The sequence below is a fragment of the Pristis pectinata genome, chromosome 5 (assembly GCF_009764475.1).
Source record: "Pristis pectinata isolate sPriPec2 chromosome 5, sPriPec2.1.pri, whole genome shotgun sequence".
Classification (NCBI taxonomy): domain Eukaryota; kingdom Metazoa; phylum Chordata; class Chondrichthyes; order Rhinopristiformes; family Pristidae; genus Pristis; species Pristis pectinata.
The window spans coordinates 29,873,650-29,892,637 of NC_067409.1; the positions used below are offsets into that span (position 1 = coordinate 29,873,650).

General features: G+C 42.4%; 1 protein-coding gene across 1 annotated transcript in view; it reads right to left on the reverse strand.

The window, feature by feature from the left end:
- Positions 1-17,536, reverse strand: part of myo3a (myosin IIIA) — a 180,065-nt gene extending 162,529 nt beyond the window's left edge. Inside the window, exons 1-3 of the mRNA XM_052016177.1 lie at positions 17,484-17,536; positions 15,976-16,131; positions 276-372 (exon numbers count right to left, since the gene is read on the reverse strand). Of these exons, the coding sequence (XP_051872137.1) occupies positions 276-372; positions 15,976-16,131; positions 17,484-17,536 (306 nt within the window). The remainder of the gene's footprint in view (positions 1-275; positions 373-15,975; positions 16,132-17,483) is intronic.
- Positions 17,537-18,988: the final 1,452 nt, after the last annotated feature.

The window sequence follows — 18,988 nt, forward strand, 5'->3', positions numbered from 1 at the left end:
CTGGAATTGGGGAAAGGTTGGAGGTGGTATTGGGTTTGAGATGTTTATGCATTTTAATAACATGCTTGAACAAACACATACACTTTCAGGGGTTAAATTTCCCCCTCAGAAGTCAGTCATTAACAACTAGTTCAAATATTATTTACCTCAGCCCATTTCAATTCATCATATTACCATTTTCCCAAATAATCTTTGAAGTCATAAGGCCAATAACCTTTGAGTGAAGTTCAAACACATTGAAATAAACAGGAATTAACACATTTTAATTTTCTTACTTCATCCAGTACTTCAAGTGTAGCCAGATCATCTATGCTATCCAGATTTGACATGCCCTTCATGTATTGATCCTTCTTTGTATGAATACGTTCATGCCTATGAATAAGATGTTAAAAATCAGGCTCCTGTCAAATCAGTAGTTAATATCAGAGATCAGTCTCCAGTTCAAAAGGTTTTCTTTGAAAGCATTTCACACATAAATGAACAGTGCTGTCAACAACTTGCAATACAATAAATGAGTAATTTGAGACATGACCCATGTTATTGGTAACATACTTGGAAGAAAAAGGTAACTAAGGAGCTAGAATCCACAAAGGTCATATTTAGCTGGGTTCTTTTGTTGATTAAGTGATAGAGATTGCGTTGACTGATCAGCATTACTGTTGTATCATGTGACTATTAGGAAGGCAGAAGGTGAACTAGATGAACCTTGTTTTTCTTCATCCAGCAATCCAAGGATGTGAGGGAGCTGAGGAGAGGAGAGCTAAGGATTGAGGGAGGAAGATTATGATTTAGATTTACTAACTTGACTTTGGCCATTGTATCTCTTAAGCATATGTGGCACTCATTACTTTCTAATAGAAATTGGATCAAAAGGTCACAACCATTTTTAACACTCGATAAAACAAGGAGCAAATCATGTTGAAATAATTTTGTATTTTACAAATCCCACCACAGTTGTTTTAGTGCATTAAAAATATAATTACTGCAGCACTGAGCACAGATTGAAGCATCCGCACTTTGAGGCCTTCAGGACACAAATCCCTCAATCTGTGACTGCTCTGCTGCTGCCGTGCTGCCCATGGTGCCTTGCGATCAACCCACTCCATGCATCAAGGATGGAGATCTGTCTATTGTTACTCCTCTCCCCCAAATTCCTTTGCCCTTTTCATGATCCCACCCCCATTGATTGCTGAAATACCCCCCACCATGTTCCCATATCTCAGAAAGCAGGAAACTAAAGGCCTGTTATCCCAACGACTGTTAGTAGGAAAGTATTGGAATTCATTGGTAAGAAGGTGATAGCAGGACAATTTGAAATTTGAAGGTAATCAAGCAAAGTCAACTTAGTTTTATGAAAGGGAAATCATGTTCGACACATTTGGTAGAGTTAGCTTAGGATATAATAAAGAGGGTGAATAAAGGGGAATTAGATGCAGTATATTTGGATTTCAATAGACATTCCTTAAGGCCCCGCATAAAAGGTTATTACACAAGATGAAAGACCACAGGGTTGGGCGTACACCAGCATGGATAGAGGAGTGGCTAACTAACAAAACACAGAATTGGGATAGATGGATCAGTAACTAGTGCCACAGTGATCAGTGCTGGGGCTTTAACTATATACAATCTATTTGGTGAAGGTATTGAGTGTCCTGTAGCAAAAGTTGATGATGATACAAATATTAGCAAGTTGTGAGGAGGACACAGCCTATGATAGGACATAGATGGGTTAAGTGAGTCAGCAAGAAATTGGCAGGTGGGGTATAATGTAGGAAAATGTGAGATTATCCACTTTGGAAGGAAGAATGAAAAAGAGAATTGCAACTTAAACCAAGTGAGGGCACAAAATGTTGTGCAAAGGCACCTGGGTCTCCTAGCAACACAAAGGGTGACCATGAGGTACAGCAAATAATTATCTAGGCTAATGGAATCTTGGTCTTTATTGCAATGTGTATGGATTATAAAGGCAGGGAAGTTTTGATGTGATCTTCCAGTAAGGGCACTGGTGCAACTATATAGAGTCATGGAGTCATACAGCATGGAGTCCATCCAAGCTAGTCCCATTTGCCCATTTAGAATAGGAAAGGTTTAGAAGGCATAACCTTCTAAACCTTTCCTATCCATGTACCTGTCCAGCTGTCTTTTAAATGTTGTTATTGTACCTGCCTCAACCACTTCCTCTGGCAGCTCATTGCATATATGTACTGCCCTCTGTGTTAAAAAGTTGCTCCTTGTTCCTGTTAAATCTTTCCCTGAAGCGCGTTATCTGGAGTAACATGTATAGTTTTGATCTCCATATTTACTTACAGTGAAGGCAGTGCAAAGTTTTGTTAGGAATGAAGAAATTGACTGATGAAGAAAGATTTAGCAGATTGGGCCTATATTCACTGACATACAGAAGAAAGAGGGGAGATCTTATTGAAACATAAGCTTTTGAGGAGGATTGACAGGGTGGATACTGAACTAGGCCGAATAGCTTCATAACAAAGGGTCACCCATGTCAGACAGAGACAGGAAGGAGACAGTCAGGAACGTTTGCAGAGATTTGATTTGAGCTGCCGACCGTGGAATCACTTGGTTCTGTTATCCTGTGCTTTTTCTGTTTAGTATGCACGCAGTCCTGGGTTGTAGCTTCACAAGGTTGGAGCCAAATTTTTAGGGCAATCAATAAAGATTGCAGACATTTGTATGTCCGCAATCTCTATTGAACCAGGGTTGGTTCTCTGGCTTGATGGTAAAGGTGAAAGTTATCAAACAATCTGTGGGAGAAACTCATCAGGTCCAGCAGCATTTCTGGGGAGAAAGAGAATGTCGATGTTTTGGGTCAAAACCCTGCATCAGGTTGTTTATTGCTCCAGATTACAGCAGCTGCAGTCTGTTGTGTCTCTAAAGTGAGGGGTATGTCAGACCATAATTTTCAGATAGTGGAGGAATACAATCCTATTGCTCTTCATGGTCCACTGATGCTCATGGATTGTCCACTTTTCAATAGGTCAATTATCCTATGTTGAATGATAGCAGTGACACATATAATGGAAGATGTTTTCAATGTGGAGATGACACATTATCTTCACAAGGACAATGTGATGGTTACTGTAATGGACAGCTGCAGTTACAGCAAGTAAATTGGAGAGGATGGGTCAAGTTGACTTCTTGCACATGTTGGTTCTCTCGGTCCCAGACGGCAGTAACATCCTCCAGTATTGACCAGCTTTGTCAGTGGTGGTGCTACTGAAATACAAGTCCCCCAACCAGAGTACAATCTGCACTTTCAATGGCTCTTCCAAGTGACTTTCAACATGAAGAAGCACTGATTTATCACTGAGTTGTCATCATCAGCGATTCATCACTGTGAGATTCATCACAGTTCCAGCAGCCAGGGCAGCAGAGGGGAGGAGCCAGCAGCTTTTTTTTAAAAGTTGTCTCTGATTGGCTAAGTGTGTGGTAACTCAGGCTATAAAAGGCAGGTAGGGTAAAATGGAGCAGCCATTGTGTGAGTGGGCCAGTGTGGGAGTGGGGAGCTGAGGCTTTGGCATGAAGAGGTGGAGGCTAAGGTGAGGTTCTGTTAAGTTCCCTTTCTTTATTATTGCACAGGTAGACCAGTGGGAATGAGACCCAGTGCTGTGGTGTGCTCCTCTTGCATGGGGTGGGAAGTCAGGGAAACCTCCAGTGTCCCTGATGACTACATCGGTGAGAAGTGCATCTGGCAGCAGCTCCTTACAGACCATATTAGGGAGCTGGAGCTGGATGACCTTAGGATCATTTGGGAGACTGAGGGGTTAATAGACAGGAGTTACAGGGAAACAGTCACACCTAAGTTGCAGGAGGCAGGTAGCTGGGTGACCGTCAAGAGAGAGAAAGGGAATAGGCCGTCAGTACAGGGTACCCTTGTGGCTGTTCCCCTCAATAACAAGTATTTTGTTTTAGATACTGTTTGGGGGGGGGGGGGGGTGGAATGACCTACTGGAGGAAAGCCACAGCAATCAGGTCTCAGGCTCTGGCTCTTTAGCTCAGAAGGTAAGGGGGGAGAAGAGGCAAGTGGTAGTGATAGGGGATTCATTGGATAGGAGAGCAGACAGGAGGTTCTGTGGACGAGAACAAGACTCTCGGGTAGTATGTTGCCTCCCAGGTGCCAGGGTCAGAGATGTCTTGGATTGAGTCCATAGAATTCTTAAGGGGGAGGGTGAGCAGCCAGAGGTCATGGTACACGTTGGTACCAATGACAGAGGCAGGAAAAGTGATGAGGTCCTGCAAACTGAATTCAGGGAGTTAGGTGCTAAGTTAAAAGACAGGACCTCCAGGGTGGTGATCTCAGGATTGCTACCTGTGCCACGTGCTAGTGAGGCAAGAAATAGGAAGATAGTGCAGTTGGACACATGGCTAAGCAGATGGTGCAGGAGGGAGGTCTTCAGATTTTTAGATCACTGGGCTTTCTTCCAGGGTAGGTAGGACCTGTACAAATGGGACAGTTTGCACCTGAACAGGAGGGGGACCAATATCCTCGCCGGAAGGTTTGCTAGTGCTGCTTGGTGGGATGGGGGAGGGGTGTTTAAACTAGATGCATGGGGGGAGGGCAGAAACCAGAGTGGCAGGACAGTAAGTAGAGAGGCTGTGGGGAAAGTAGATGTTAAGACTACAAGCAAATATGGAAACAGAAAGGTTGAGCATGGTGGGACTAATGTTCTGAATTGTGTCTACTTCAATGCAAGGAGTATTGTAGGTAAGGTAGATGAACTTAGAGCATGGATCCATACGTGGAATTACAATGTTGTAGCCATTAGTGAGACTTGGTTGCAGGAGGAGCATGGCTGGCAGCTCCATGTTCTGGGGTTCTGTTGTTTTAGACATGATGGGGGGGTATTAAAGGGTGGGGGGTGGCATTACTCATCAGTGAAAATGTCACAGCAGTGCTCAGAGAGGACATACTGGAGGGCTGAAATACTGAGGCAATTTGGGTGGAACTGAGGAATAAAAAAGGGATGGCCACGTTAATGAGGCTATATTATTGACCTCCCAATAGTCAGCAGGATTTAGAGGAGCAAATTTCCAGTGTGATAGCAGACAGTTGTAGGAAATATAAAATTGTGATAGTAGGTGATTTTAACTTTCCACATATTGACTGGAACTCCCATATTGTAAAAGGACTGGATGGGATCAAATTTGTCAAATGTGTCCATGAAAGTTTCCTCAATCAATATGTAGAGGTCCCAACTAGAGAGAATGCAATACTGGATCTCCTCTTGGGGAATGAGACAGGGCAAATGACAGAAGTGAGTGTTGGGGATCACTTTGAATCTAGTGGTCATAATTCCATTAGTTTGAAGAATTATGGAGAAAGATAGGACTGGTCCTAGGGTTAACATTCCAAACTGGAGAAAGGCCAATTTTGAGGGAATCAGAAGGGATCTGGCAGGCATGCATTGGGATAGGTTGTTTCTCGGGAAAGAGATGCTTGATAAGTGGGAGGCCTTCAGAAGTGAAATATTCAGAGTACAGAATCTATATGTTCTTGTTAGAATAAAAGGCAAGGCTAACAGGTGGAGGGAACCTTGGTTATCGAGAGATATTGAGGTAAAGAAAAAGGAGGTGCATATCAGGTACAGCCAGTTAGGATCAAATGAGGGGCTTGAGGAGTGTAAGAAATGCAAGAGAACACTTAAGAGAGAAATCAGGAGGGCTAAAAGACAACATGAGGTTGCTCTGGCAGACAAGGTGAAAGAGAATCCCAAGGGTTTCTGAAGCTATATTAAGAGCAAAAGGATAGCAAGGGACAAAATTGGTCCTCTTGAAGATCAGCGTGGTCTTCTATGCGTGGAGCTGAAAGATATGGAGGAGATTTTAAATGGATCTTTTGCATCTGTGTTTACTTGGGAGACAGACACAGTCCATAGAAATGAGGAAAAGGAGTACTGAGGTCATGGACCATATCCAGATTATGGAAAAGGAGGTGCTTTCTGTCTTGAGGTGAATTAGTGTGGATAAATCCCCAGGGCCAGATGAGGTGTCCCCTCAGACCTTGTGGGAGGCCAATGCAGAAATTAAAGGGGCCCTGGCAGAGATATTTAAAACATCCTTAGTTAGGGTGAGGTGCCAGAGGACTGGAGGATGGCTAATGCTGTTTAAGAAAGGCTCTAAGAATAAGCTGGGAATTTATAGGCTGGTGCAGCTGACATCAGTCATGGGTAAATTATTGGAAGGTATTTTGAGGGACAGGATATATACTGTAAGTATTTGGATAGACAGGGCCTGATTAGGGATAGTCAACATGGCTTTGTGTATGGCAGGTCATGTCTAACCAACCTAATAGTTTTTTCGAGGAGGTTACCAGGAAGGTTGTCAAAGGCCTTGCTAAAGTCCACGTAGGCAAAGTCCCACATTGGAGGCTACTCCAGAAGGTTAAGTCACTTGGCATTAATAATGAAGTAGTCAATTGGATTCAACGTTGGTTCAGCAGGAGAAGCCAGAGAGTGGTAGTAGATGGTTGTCTCTCTGATTGGAGGCCTGTGACTAGTGTTGTGCTGCAGGGATCAGTGCTGGGCCTGTTGTTGTTTATCATCTATATTAATGATTTAGATGATAATGTGGTAAACTGGATCAGCAAATTTGCGGATGACACCAAGATCAGGGGTGTAATGGACAGTGAGGAAGGCTAACAAAGCTTGCAAAGTGATTTGAACCAGCTGGGGAAATGGGCTGAAAGATGGCAGATGGAACTTAATGCAGACTAGTGTGAGATGATACACTTTGGGAGGACAAACCAGGGTAAGACTTGCACAGTGAATGGTAGGGCACTGAGGTGTGCAGTAGAACCAAGGGACCTGGGAATACAGATCCATAATTCCTTGAAAGTGGCATTGCAGGTAGATAGGGTCATAAAGAGGGCTTTTGGCACATTGGCCTTCATAAATCAGGGCACTGAGTACAGGAGTTGGGATGTTATGTTGAAGCTGTATAAGATGCTGGTGAGGCCAAATTTAGAGTATCGTGTGCAGCTCTGGTCACCTACCTACAGAACAGCTATCAATAAGCTTGAAAGAGTGCAGATAAAATTTACATGGATGTTGCTGGGACTTGAAGACCTGAGTTACAGGGAAAGGTTGAATAGGTTAGGACTTTATTCCCTGGAGCGCAGGAGAATGAGGGGAGAACTTATAGAGGTATACAAAATTATGAGAGGTCTAGATAGGGTGAATGCATGCAGGCTTTTTCCTCTCAGGTTGGGTGAGACTAGAACTAGAGATCATAGGTTTAGGGTTAAAGGTGAAATATTTAAGGGGAACCTGATGGGGAACTACTTTACTCAGAGAGTGATGTAAGTGTGAAATGAGCTGCCAGCAGAAGTGGTGGATGTGGGTTCAATTGCAACACTTAAGAGAAGTTTGGATAGGTGCATGAACGAGAGAGGTAAGGAGGGTTATAGTCCGGGTTCGGGTAGATGGGACTAGGCAGAAAACTAGGCTGGCATGGACCAGATGGGTTGAATGGCCTGTTTCTGTGCTGTAGTGCTCTATGACTCCATGAGAGAGGATTTCCTCTTCTGTTGTCAATTTAAAATCAACCTCTTGTCCCTTTTATCTGCTTCACTCCACTTGAAGTACTTTGTCATACTGAGAAATCTGGCTTTGACTGCCCTTCTTTTCCCCTTGCAAAAATGCACATTGATTGCAACTGAATCAGCTCCGAGGCCCTCCAACGCATTATTCAGCCCATCATGTTTGTGCTGTTCAAAGAAGTGCTTCCCTACTTAATCCTCTCTTTAAAGACTGGTCATTGATCCATTATCTGTATCCCAACCATAGAACCATAGAACCGTACAGCACAATACAGGCCTTTCGGCCCACCATGTTGTGCCGACCTTTAAACCACGCCTAAGACTATCTAACCCCTTCCTCCCACATATCCTCCTCTGTTAAATTCCTCCATATGCTTATCTAACAATCTCTTGAATTTGACCAACGTACCTGCCTCCACCACTACCCCAGGCAGCACATTCCATGCCCCAACCACTATCTGGGTAAAAAACCTCCCTCTGATCTCTGTCAATCCCTGTCCCTGTCAATCTCTGACTACAGCTTTCAGAAAAGGCAGTAGAGAGAGGGAATGGTTGTCCAGCAGACCAGAGGCAGAAGAATGAAATTAAAACTGAAATGCTCTAACAAGCTTCTGGGAACATGGGCTCAATGGTCAGATTCTGTCTACCTGTTGGGAATCTGCAGCATTTGTAGGATTTTGGTATTTTATTCCCAGAAGATTGCAGATGCAAGTTGGACTGGGAGAAGTAGCCATTTGTGACTATCGGCATATTCTTCTTTTTAGGCATTGAAGCATATCACAGTATCTTGGCATTCAGCTGCAGCTTTTGGATAAAACCTAAATTCAAGGTCTGTAGCTTAATAAAAACGACTAGTGTTACTTTCTTCTGATCTGAAGGCTAGAAAATCAAAGCTTCTCAATGGGAAAACCTTGTTCTTGGATTGATACAATCAGAATATTGTAAATCAGAGAATGAAATCAAATTCTATTGACTTCCTTTTTTAGTTTAGAGCTTATGTACCTATAAAAAAGCCTTAGATTTTATTATATAAATCACAAGAGAGCTGTACCATTTTGATTACCAAATATGGTTAGTTACAATGTCCTCAAGGGACTGATAATCATGCAAGTCACACCAGGCTGGCTGTGAAAAGAGAAATTTTTGCATCTCAGGTTGTTTTCAGTCAGCTTATGCTTGGAGGCCAGGGACTGAGTTTGCCAAGTTAAGGACTCTGGCCCTAAAGCCTCCCCCAAGAGGGGAGAGGGCAATTCTCCTGAGCATGTCCTATTACTTGGAGGGAGGTCCAATAGAAACCATTATAAAATAGGAAGACCCTACCATTTCGGGGATTGTAGAGCTCCTCGTCAATCTCAGGACAAAGAACAAAGGGAGAAGAAAACTGGGTAATCAACACCTCCTGTGTTCTCCTGCCACACACACTCAACAGTTCACCTAGTTTTCTTCCTTTATTCATCATTCCCAACCTCTCCCCCATTTGGTTCCACCTGCCCATCATCCTCACCCCATCTGGTTCCACCTATCACCTACCAGTCTTGATCCTCCCCCACCCACACCCCCATTGCACTGCTATACACTGGCAATATTTTCTGTTCCCTCTCAGTCCTGATGCAGGGTCTCAACCCAAAATGTCAACTTACACTTTTTGCTTCCACAGATAAGGTAAGGTATCTTTATTAGTCACACGTACATCGAAACACACAGTGAAATGAACCCTCTGAGTAGAGGGTTCTAGGGGTAGCCCGCAAGTGTTGCCACGCTTCTGGCACCAACATAGCATGCCCACAGCTTCCCAATCCGTATGTCTTTGCAATGTGGGGGGAAACGGGAGCACCTGGAGGAAACACACACATGCTGCTTGACTGCTGAGTTCTTCCAGCGTTATGTTTTTAATGGCATCACTTAGCCTGCACCAATATATTTAAAAGTTACTGGGGGAGGGTGTTGTATGTACCTTTGTGTATTTGTACTGGAGCACCAAGAGTGTTGTAATGAATTGGCACCCTGCAGGGTAGTACTGAGCAGGCTATCAATGTATATCCTGCTCCATGGATATTATCCAAAGCACAATGTCATGTTCCCCAGGTCATGTTCCCCAGGTATGCTGACAGCACACAGTCCTTCAGCACCACCTCCCTTAATTACTCTACTTTTTTAAGTTGTGAAACTGGTATTTCCTCTAAGTATTGGAAGAACCAAAGCTATCATCTTTAAACTCCACCTCAAAGTCCACTCCCTAGGCACCAGTCTCATCGCTCACCTTGGCAGCTCCCCAAACCAACTGTTCACAAGTGCAGTGTCATATTTGATCCTGAGGTGTGTTGCTCACTGCATATCCAGATTGTCACGAGGACAACCATTTCCTCCACCGTAACACTGCCCAGATGCTCCTGCCTCAGCTTCTCTGCTGCTTAAATCCTTTGTTACCTCTTGACCTGAGTATTCCAATAAACTCCTGATGGATCATTTATCTTCTGACTCACCCAGACCTCTGTTACCTATTTCCAAACTTGCTCTGTTTACACATACTTTGTTTGCTGTCCTATGCTGCCAACCTACTGAGCATTGGTTCAAATGAGTTCACATCTTTATGTTGAAATCTCTTCATGATCTGGGCCTGCTGCGGAATCTGTGGTCCTCCAGCTCTTGCAAATCCCCAAACTCCAACACTCAACAGTGGAGTTGGAGGTCCTCGGATACTAACCTCTAGAATTCTCTTCCTAAAGCTCTTTACCTCTCCTTTTAAGAAACTCCTTAAAACCCATCACTTTGAACAAGCTAATTGTCTTCGGAGATAATATTTCCTAACAAGGTTTGGTGTGAAATGTTCTCTTGTAATCCTCCTATAAAGTGCCTTGAGACATTTTATTTTGTAGAATGTGCAATATAAATACAAGTTGCTGTTCGTTGTTCATTTTGTAATGTATTTTCATTACCTCACTGTCATGTTCTTTGGTATTATTTTTCAGGTTTCTTAAGCAGTCCATCAGCCGACCAGTCCGTGACTTTACAGTTAATCATTGCTGTATCTGTGTTCTCTTCAGCTCTCCCCTTTTATTTTGTTTCCTTCCCACTTCCTGGCTTATCCTTCATCTAATAACCTTGGTAAAGAATGCCTTTCCAACATGTTAAATGATCTTTTCACTTTTCAACAGGAACACCTCTTGTATATGCCGAGCCTTGCCTGTTTTTGTTTAATGATTTTAATTTATTTTGTGTCCATTGCAATTGCATATTCAATACTCTTGGATTCACTCAATGAAGTCTCTAAAAGCATAACCTGCTTTAAAATTCAAATATTAAAATGATAAACCATTTCATAGAAAAACAGATCAGTAGACTGAAAAACTGATATTCTGTATTGTGCAATGTGTCTACAGTTATTTTCTTTCCTGACTTTTAATTTCAATGAAGCTAATCTGTCAGTGCTGTTAATTAAAAATAAATTGAAAAACGTTTAGGGAAAGCCAGCTGGGCCCTGATCTTTTTGAATGCTCATTACCTGGGAGCAGCAGAGGTGTTAGCCTGGGCACAAATCTAGCGGCTTACTCAAAATGGGCCAGCACATCATCATAATGTCAATTCCATTAGTGCCCAGTAAAAATTTTCTCAACTCTCAAAACGGAACCAGATGACAAACATTTGCAGAACTTTGAACATTAACATTTTCGCAAAGAATCATACAATCATAGAATCGTTCAGCACAGAAACTTGCCAACTGTGGTGCCTACCTACACTAATATGATTTGCCCACATTAGGCTCGTATCCCCCTAATATTTTCCTCTCCAAGTACCTGTCCAAATGCCTTTTAAATGTTGTAATCGTATCTGCCTCTAGCAGCTCATTCCAGATAACTGCCACCTTTTGTGTGCAAAACTTATCCCTCCGATCTCCTTCAAATTTCTTTCCTCTTACCTGGAACCTATTCCCTCTAGTTCAAGACTCCCCTACTTTGGGGGAAAAAGACTCTATCTATCCTGTTTATGCCCCTCATAATGTTGTAAACCTCCCTAAGGTCACCCCTCTGCCTCCTCCAATGGGAATAAACCCAGCCTATCCAATCTCTCCTTATAACTACAGCCCTCCATTCCAGGCCACATCCTGGTGAGTCTATTTTGAACTCTCTCTATTGCGACCAGATCCTTCCTGTAGTTTGGCAACGAGAACTGTATGTAATACTCTTCAGTACGGTCTGAACAATGTTTTGTACAACTGCAACATGACATCCCAACTCTTGTACTCAATGCGTCAGCCTATGAAGGCAAACATACCAAAAGCCTTTTTTCACCTGTGTCACTACTTTCAGTGAGCTATGGCCTTGCACCCAAGCTACAGACATGTTAAACTAGTTTATTTACCTGAGGCTATTAATTTATTTGCTGTATTTAATGTATTTTATTGTAATGTTATTGTAATGTTGTATTGTATTGTTGTCTATTGTAGTGTTTCCTTTATCTGGAATGAGCTGGTAGAGGCAAATATAATCACATCATTTAAAAGACATTTGGACAGGTCGTTGGAAAGGGGCTCTTGCTCCATGTATTATAGCTTCTCCCAACCTTCTACGAACTACTCTGATACTGGTCCAAGTCCTGGAGAGCTGTTGAGCAAGATGGTTAGGATGATCTCTGCACCCTACAGCAGCACTACAACTCTTCAAAGTCATTCCATTTAACTCTGGCCTCTCCTGCTTCGATTGCTCCTTCATTGTCAGCCATGCCTCTGCTGTTCAAGCTCCAGAATTCCCTCCCAAACAACTTTGCAACTTCACCACACCTTCTTTCTATAAAACTGTTTAAAAGCACCTATTGCTTTGACTAAGCGTTTCACCACTTGTTGCCATGGCTACTTCTTTAAATGTTGTGTCAGTTTGTGGCTAACTATGCACCTGTGAAGCTTCTTGAAATGGTAAAAGCACTGTGCAAATGCAATTTGTTTACACAGTTCATGTCACCACTGCAGCTGCTGTCATTTTCAAAAGGGCTCTCCCTCAAGAGACCAAGGGACCTTTCCTCCTCCTACTACATAATTAAAAACCCGGCTGGCATTCTTTGGATACATAGATTGAGGGTGGGGAGTAGTGGAGTGTGGAGCATTGATTTTTGCATTGTCATTTGCTGAGGAATTCGAAGTCCTGCTCCACATTTGCTTACAACATGGAAGAACGATATTTCAAGCCGTCAAGTCCATTGCACTTCATGGAGCAATCCCATTTCCCACTGATGTTCCCTATAACCTATTCCCCCCCACCACATTCCCATCAACTCCACCCAGATTCTACCACTCACCTAAATGCTAGGGGTGGTTTAAAGTGGCTAAATAAATTAGCAACCTGCATGACTTTGGGATGTGGGTGTAAATCAGAGTTCAGGGGTAAGCCCACACAGTCATGGGGAAAAAGTGCAAACTACATACAGACAGCACCACAGGTCGGACTGAACCTGGGCCACTGGAGCTATGAAGCACCCGCTCTATGAGCTGCACCACTGGAAGGAATTGTTGCTGATTAATCCAAGTGAGCGAGAAAACAATCTGTGTCCTATTTTAGTGGAAGGTGTCGGAGAGCTTCTACTGATGAAACAAAAATACAGCAGGCTACTGGAGTGTCCAAACTGGGCGATGTTGTGCTGCGCTGGGCCAGTGAACTGTATCAGTAGGTCTATTTGGGCGAGCAAGTTGTCAGCAAGCTGTAAGTGAATGAGCTGGCAGTCACCCAAAAGTCTAGATTGACTCATTTGTACAGACAATGCCATCAGCACACTCTTGAGAGCTGAGATTATGCTGTCTGATGTTAATAAGTAAAGAGTTAACTAATTTGTGTACAATTTCTTTAATTTTGAATTCAAGAATATAAAATTTTTCATGTTGCTGGTTTGACAAATTGTTAACTCACTTAAACTTCACTTCTTCATAATAGAATTTAAGAGTTATTTCACTTATTGGTAACTGATGTCAGAAATTTTGATTTCAATGCATTCTTGGCAAAGTCCTTTAGATTCCATCGCATCCAACACTAGAGGGTTTGATAATGATTTCACATATCAATAACACATTAATAGCTAGAACACTGCTGATGTTCCTAGCAAGAGTGCACCCAAGTGGCCTATAAATCATTATTTCTCATCCCCATCACCAGACAATGTCTGGATGGGAGAAATAGAGAAAGTAGTGAATTAGATCAGGCACGACACAGCAGCAGTGATTAGATGTCATGCTCAGTGCTGGACTCCAGTAAGAAAGGCAGGGGAAAGGACTGGGAAGTAGGAATGATATAACATAAAAATATTCATGCTTTGTTTCATATACCTGTGCGTTAAAATTTCTTGGGTTGTGATTTCAGAAGTTATGCTGAGATGTCAACTTGTCTATAATTTTTTTGGGTGCAGGTGAGCATGGATGCCAAAAAAGCCCCTGTCTCCAGCATCCACCTGTTCCTAGGGCCAATGAAAGACATCCACCTGGCATGGAGTGGGACCTTTACTCAGACCACCAATGTCCTTCAGAACTTTAAGTGTAAAGTAATAATTTCAGAATTCTTTAAAAGTCATATCAGATTTCTTTTGCATGCAGGCAACTATGCATCATTGGATGGTGCACTTCAAGTCCTACACTGGCCCTACACTCAGCTCTGGAGCATCTGGACAGTAAAAACACATATGTTAGACTATTGTTTATTGACTACAGCTCTGCCTTCAATACAATAATTCCAAGCAAGCTTGTCACCAAACTCCGAGACCTAGGACTCAACACCTCCCTCTGTAACTGGATCCTTGACTTTCTAACAAACAGACTGCAATCAATGAGGATAGGCAGTAATACCTGCAGCACGCTTATTCTCAACACTGGTGCCCCACAATGCTGCGTCCTCAGCCCTCTACTCTACTCCCTATACACTCACGACTGTGTGGCCAGATTCTGCTCTAACACCATCTACAAGTTTGCAGATGATACCACCGTTGTAGGCCGTATCTCAAACAGCGATGAGTCGGAGTACAGGAAGTAGATAGAGAGCTTAGTGGAACGGTGTCATGACAACAACCTTTCCCTCAATGTCAACAAAACAAAAGAGCTGGTCATTGACTTCAGGAAAGGGGGTGGTGTACACGCACCTGTCTACATCAATGGTGCTGAGGTCGAGAGGGTTGAGAGCTTCAAGTTCCTGGGAGTGAACATCACCAACAGCCTGTCCTGGTCAAATCACGTAGATGCCACAGCCAAGAAAGCTCACCAGTGCCTCTACTTCCTCAGGAGGCTAAAGAAATTTGGTTTGTCCCCTTTGACTGTCACCAACTTTTACCGACGCACCATTGAAAGCATCCTATCTGGATGTATCACGGCTTAGTACGGCAACTGCTCTGCCCAAGACCGCAAAAAGCTGCAGAGAGTTGTGGACACAGTCCAGCACATCACAGACACCAGCCTCCCCTCCTTGGACTCTGTCTTTACCTCTCGTTGTCTTGGTGAAGCAGCCAGCATAATCAGAGACCCCACCCACCTGGGACATTCTCTCTTCTCTCCTCTTCCATCGAGTAGAAGATACAGGAGCTTGAGGGCACGTACCACCAGACTTAAGGACAGCTTCTACCCCACTGTGATAAGACTATTGAATGGTTTCTTTATACAATGAAATGGACTATGACCTCACGATCTACCTTGTTGTGACCTTGCACCTTATTGCACTGCACTTTCTCTGTAGCTGTGACACTTTACTCTGTACTGTTATTGTTTTTAGTACTACCTCAATGCACTCTGTACTAACTCAATGTAACTGCACTGTGTAATGAATTGACCTGTACGATCGGTTTGTAAGGCAAGCTTTCCACTGTACCTTGGTACAAGTGACAATAATAAACCAATACCAATACCAGTACCAATACCAAGTCACTTTGTGAATCAGTTTCTGAATGAACAGAGAGACTGTCACCATGGGTTATGACTCCCATTCCAATGTTCCCATTTTCCTTCTAGTGCGAAGATTGTGGTTTCCCTTTTTGCATGTTGAAACTGGCAGAAATGGTGGAGAACAAGTGCAGGAGAATGCTAACCATTTGTAAGTGGTTACACTGGGACTATACCTGAACTCTTGCAATTTTATGCTCTTCATCTGGATTTCTGCTGGAATTCAGAAATTGATCTCATAGTTGCCACAAGATTTGTAGCAATTCAAAAAGGTGGTTCCCCTCATCTGACAAGGCAATTAGAGATGGGCAATAAAATCTGGCATTCCTACCAAAGCCCACTCCCCAAAAGTGTAAGAATATATTTGGTCAAATTGGAATAGTAGTTACTCTCCTTATCGATATGTTCATTTTCTACATCTCCAAAAGCAATATCAACCATTTCAAGTGCACTAAATAATGTGGCACCTTAAATCGAAACCAACAAAACCATCTTCTCTCAGTGCGTTAAACATGTTGAGTACCTTGTCTTTTCAATGGCGCCCATTTGCTGGTGAAGGTCTATGAGCTCCATTAATTGTTTCTGTAGGGCTTTCTCCTTCCCTTGAACCTGTCTGATGAATGGATGCTCCAGGAGCTCAGACACAGTTGGACGAAGCTCAAAGTCTTTAATGAGGCATCTATAATAATACAGGCAGCAAGATTAGAGTTAATGAAAAAAATCCCCCTCATCCAAATTGACCTTCCTTTGTGAAACATGAGTATTCACTGCTAATGTTTATTATTTTCATTATCGAAGTATTAGATGGAAACCAGTCTTAATAGTAATTCTAAATTAATATCTATCATCATTTTGTTCATCAAATTAGTCATGGAGTCATTGAGTTATAGAGCAATAGAAAGAGACCCTTCAGCTCAACTTGTCTATGCTGAACAAGGTGCCAGCCTGAGCTAGTCTCATTTGCCTGCATTTGGCCCATATCCTAAGCTTTTCATATCCACATACCTGCCCAAATGTCTTTTAAACAATGTAATTGTACCCGCCTCAACTGCTTCCTCTGGAAGATCATTCCACATACCCACCACCCTTTGTGTGAAAAACTTGCCCCTCAGGTCTCCTTCAAATCTTTCCACTCTCCTTAATCTTATGCCCTCTAGTTTTAGACTCCCCTACCCTGAGAAAAAGACTGTGACCATCCACCTTATCTGGTCACAAAACCTTACTTGGTTATTGAAAGCTGGGATGAGATAGTGTGAATTAACACAATAATCTCTCATAGAAATATACGACTTAAATCGTGTTACATGGATATCAGAGAGGTTTAGATGTTTGTTTCCATTCTTGATCAGCTGTTTAAATGGACATGTTAACTATAAATACCAGCTGTTTTGCATATTTTTTGTAATGCAGTTGTGATAATGTTTTTTTGAGCAGCTTTCTGATGTCAATATACTCAGTGGACTTTCTCAATCTTCGCAAACACCTAATGAAGGAGTTTCAGTGTTTGTACAAAAACAGATGATAGCAAGGTGTAGGATCCTTGGGATTTTTGGAACCAGAAGGGCTTCCCACAGTCAGAATTTGTCAATGGGCAATTCCTACACCAGAGCATCCAATATCATACTCTGAAGAAAAAAGAGACTGCAGATGCTTGAATCTGGAACAAAAAATAGAATGCTGGAAGAACTCAGTGGGTCAAGCAGCATCTGTGGAGGCAGAAGTTGTATGTCAATGTTTCAGGTTGAGACTCTGCATCAGGACTGAGAGGGAAGAGAAAGTATGATGAAGGGGTGGGATGGAGGCTGGTAGATGATAGGTGGAACCAGGTGAGTGGTGTGTGTGGGGGAGGGGGTGATGGGTTGATGGAAGCATGAGGGGGAGGGGAGGGATAGGAAAGGTGAACAATTATGTTATGTTCCGGTGTGCAGGTCAGAAATTCAGATTCAGAAATTCATCCATCCAAACCCTCTCTCTACTGACCTCCTGACCTTGTCCCCACCCCTGCTTTGGATTATTTATCCTCTAATTTACCTTTGAAGTCTTGACGGGTGTTCACCTGAAATCCTGATCCATTCTCCCTGCATCGTCTCATCTACCTAGGTGAACTAATACTATTCATTGATACCATCACTTATAAGTGACAGTCCATTAACCAAGGTCACCTAGAATCTGGAACCAGTATTCCAAAGGTGAACTGAGAGCTATTTATAACTGCATTACCCTCACACTTTCACGCATCATCTGTTATTTAATTTAACATATACATCTGAGTTTACCTCTTATTAATTAACCTACTTATTTCACTGAAATTATTGATGGGAAAAATACATCTCTGAAATTTGCTGCATTTTGGTGCATAAGGTGAACTGAGTAGATGAACCACTTCATGCATTGTTTTAACATAATGTCACTGTCTTGTTTTTCATGTGAAATTTTTAGGTATAGTTACTTATTATTGCTCCATTGACAGCTTAGCTCTTTCTACGTTATAGCAACACTAAGATAGGTCCAAGGCCAGAGTCTCTGTTCCTCTTCAATAGAAATCAATGAAAATGGAAACATAGCAGGATGCATTCAATGCAACTTCCCCAGTATTGCCAGCTCTCCAAACCAACGACACCATCCCCTGAGCTAAGGCAAAAGTTTAACCCTGTAGTGTTTACGCCAGCCCACCCTCTTGAAATAAGTCAGAGGGAATCAAATACTGTTCTGTTCTTTGTCCCTTCGAATTCTCCCTTCTTTAGTTTCTTTCTTCAAAGTGCTGCCTCTGAAGGTAGATAGTTCCATGGGTTCTGACCATTTTTTTAAAGTTTTTCACCAAATGCCCAAACATCACCTGTGAGTCTAGGCAGCACTTGCTGGTAAGCTACTCAACTATTTGGATGTTACCATTGAGGAGTTGTGGATAGCAAGAGGGTTGCAATATCATCTGTTTTGTTTTCACTGGGCGTGCAGAGACTGACTGGTAGACCCCTTTTGTTCTCCTGAATAAAGTTAACCAGCTCAAAGTAGACAGAAATCAAATATGAAACATTGCAAGTCTGAAAGACCCATTTGAAATGATAAACTCATCAAATGTCCCATGCAATTAATAGAAAAAAAGAGACAGAAACAGCAAAAGAAAAAAAAAACTGTAGATGATGAATGGAGATTGATCTGAAACTTTAACTCTGTGTTTCTCTCCACTGATGCTATCTGACCTGCTGAGTATCCCCATCATTTTGTTTTTAAATACAGAAACAAAATTTATCACCTATCCCAATTTTTATGTAGGGGTTGTCCAATTTTCTTTTATTACAGAAGTTTTGCCTGTTTCTCTTTTGCAGTTACAGAGTCATTGAGTCATACAGCATGGAAATGGGCCTTTTGGCCCAACTGGTCCAGCATGGTCTTCCTTGTGGTTTCAGTCAATAAACTATTCTTGAAGTGTAATGTCATGGTATAGAGGAGAAACACACAAACTGTCTGCGCATGGCCAGAACCCTGAAACGGCAGTACACTGTGCCCATCATACAAGTGTAAAGCCATCAAAAGGA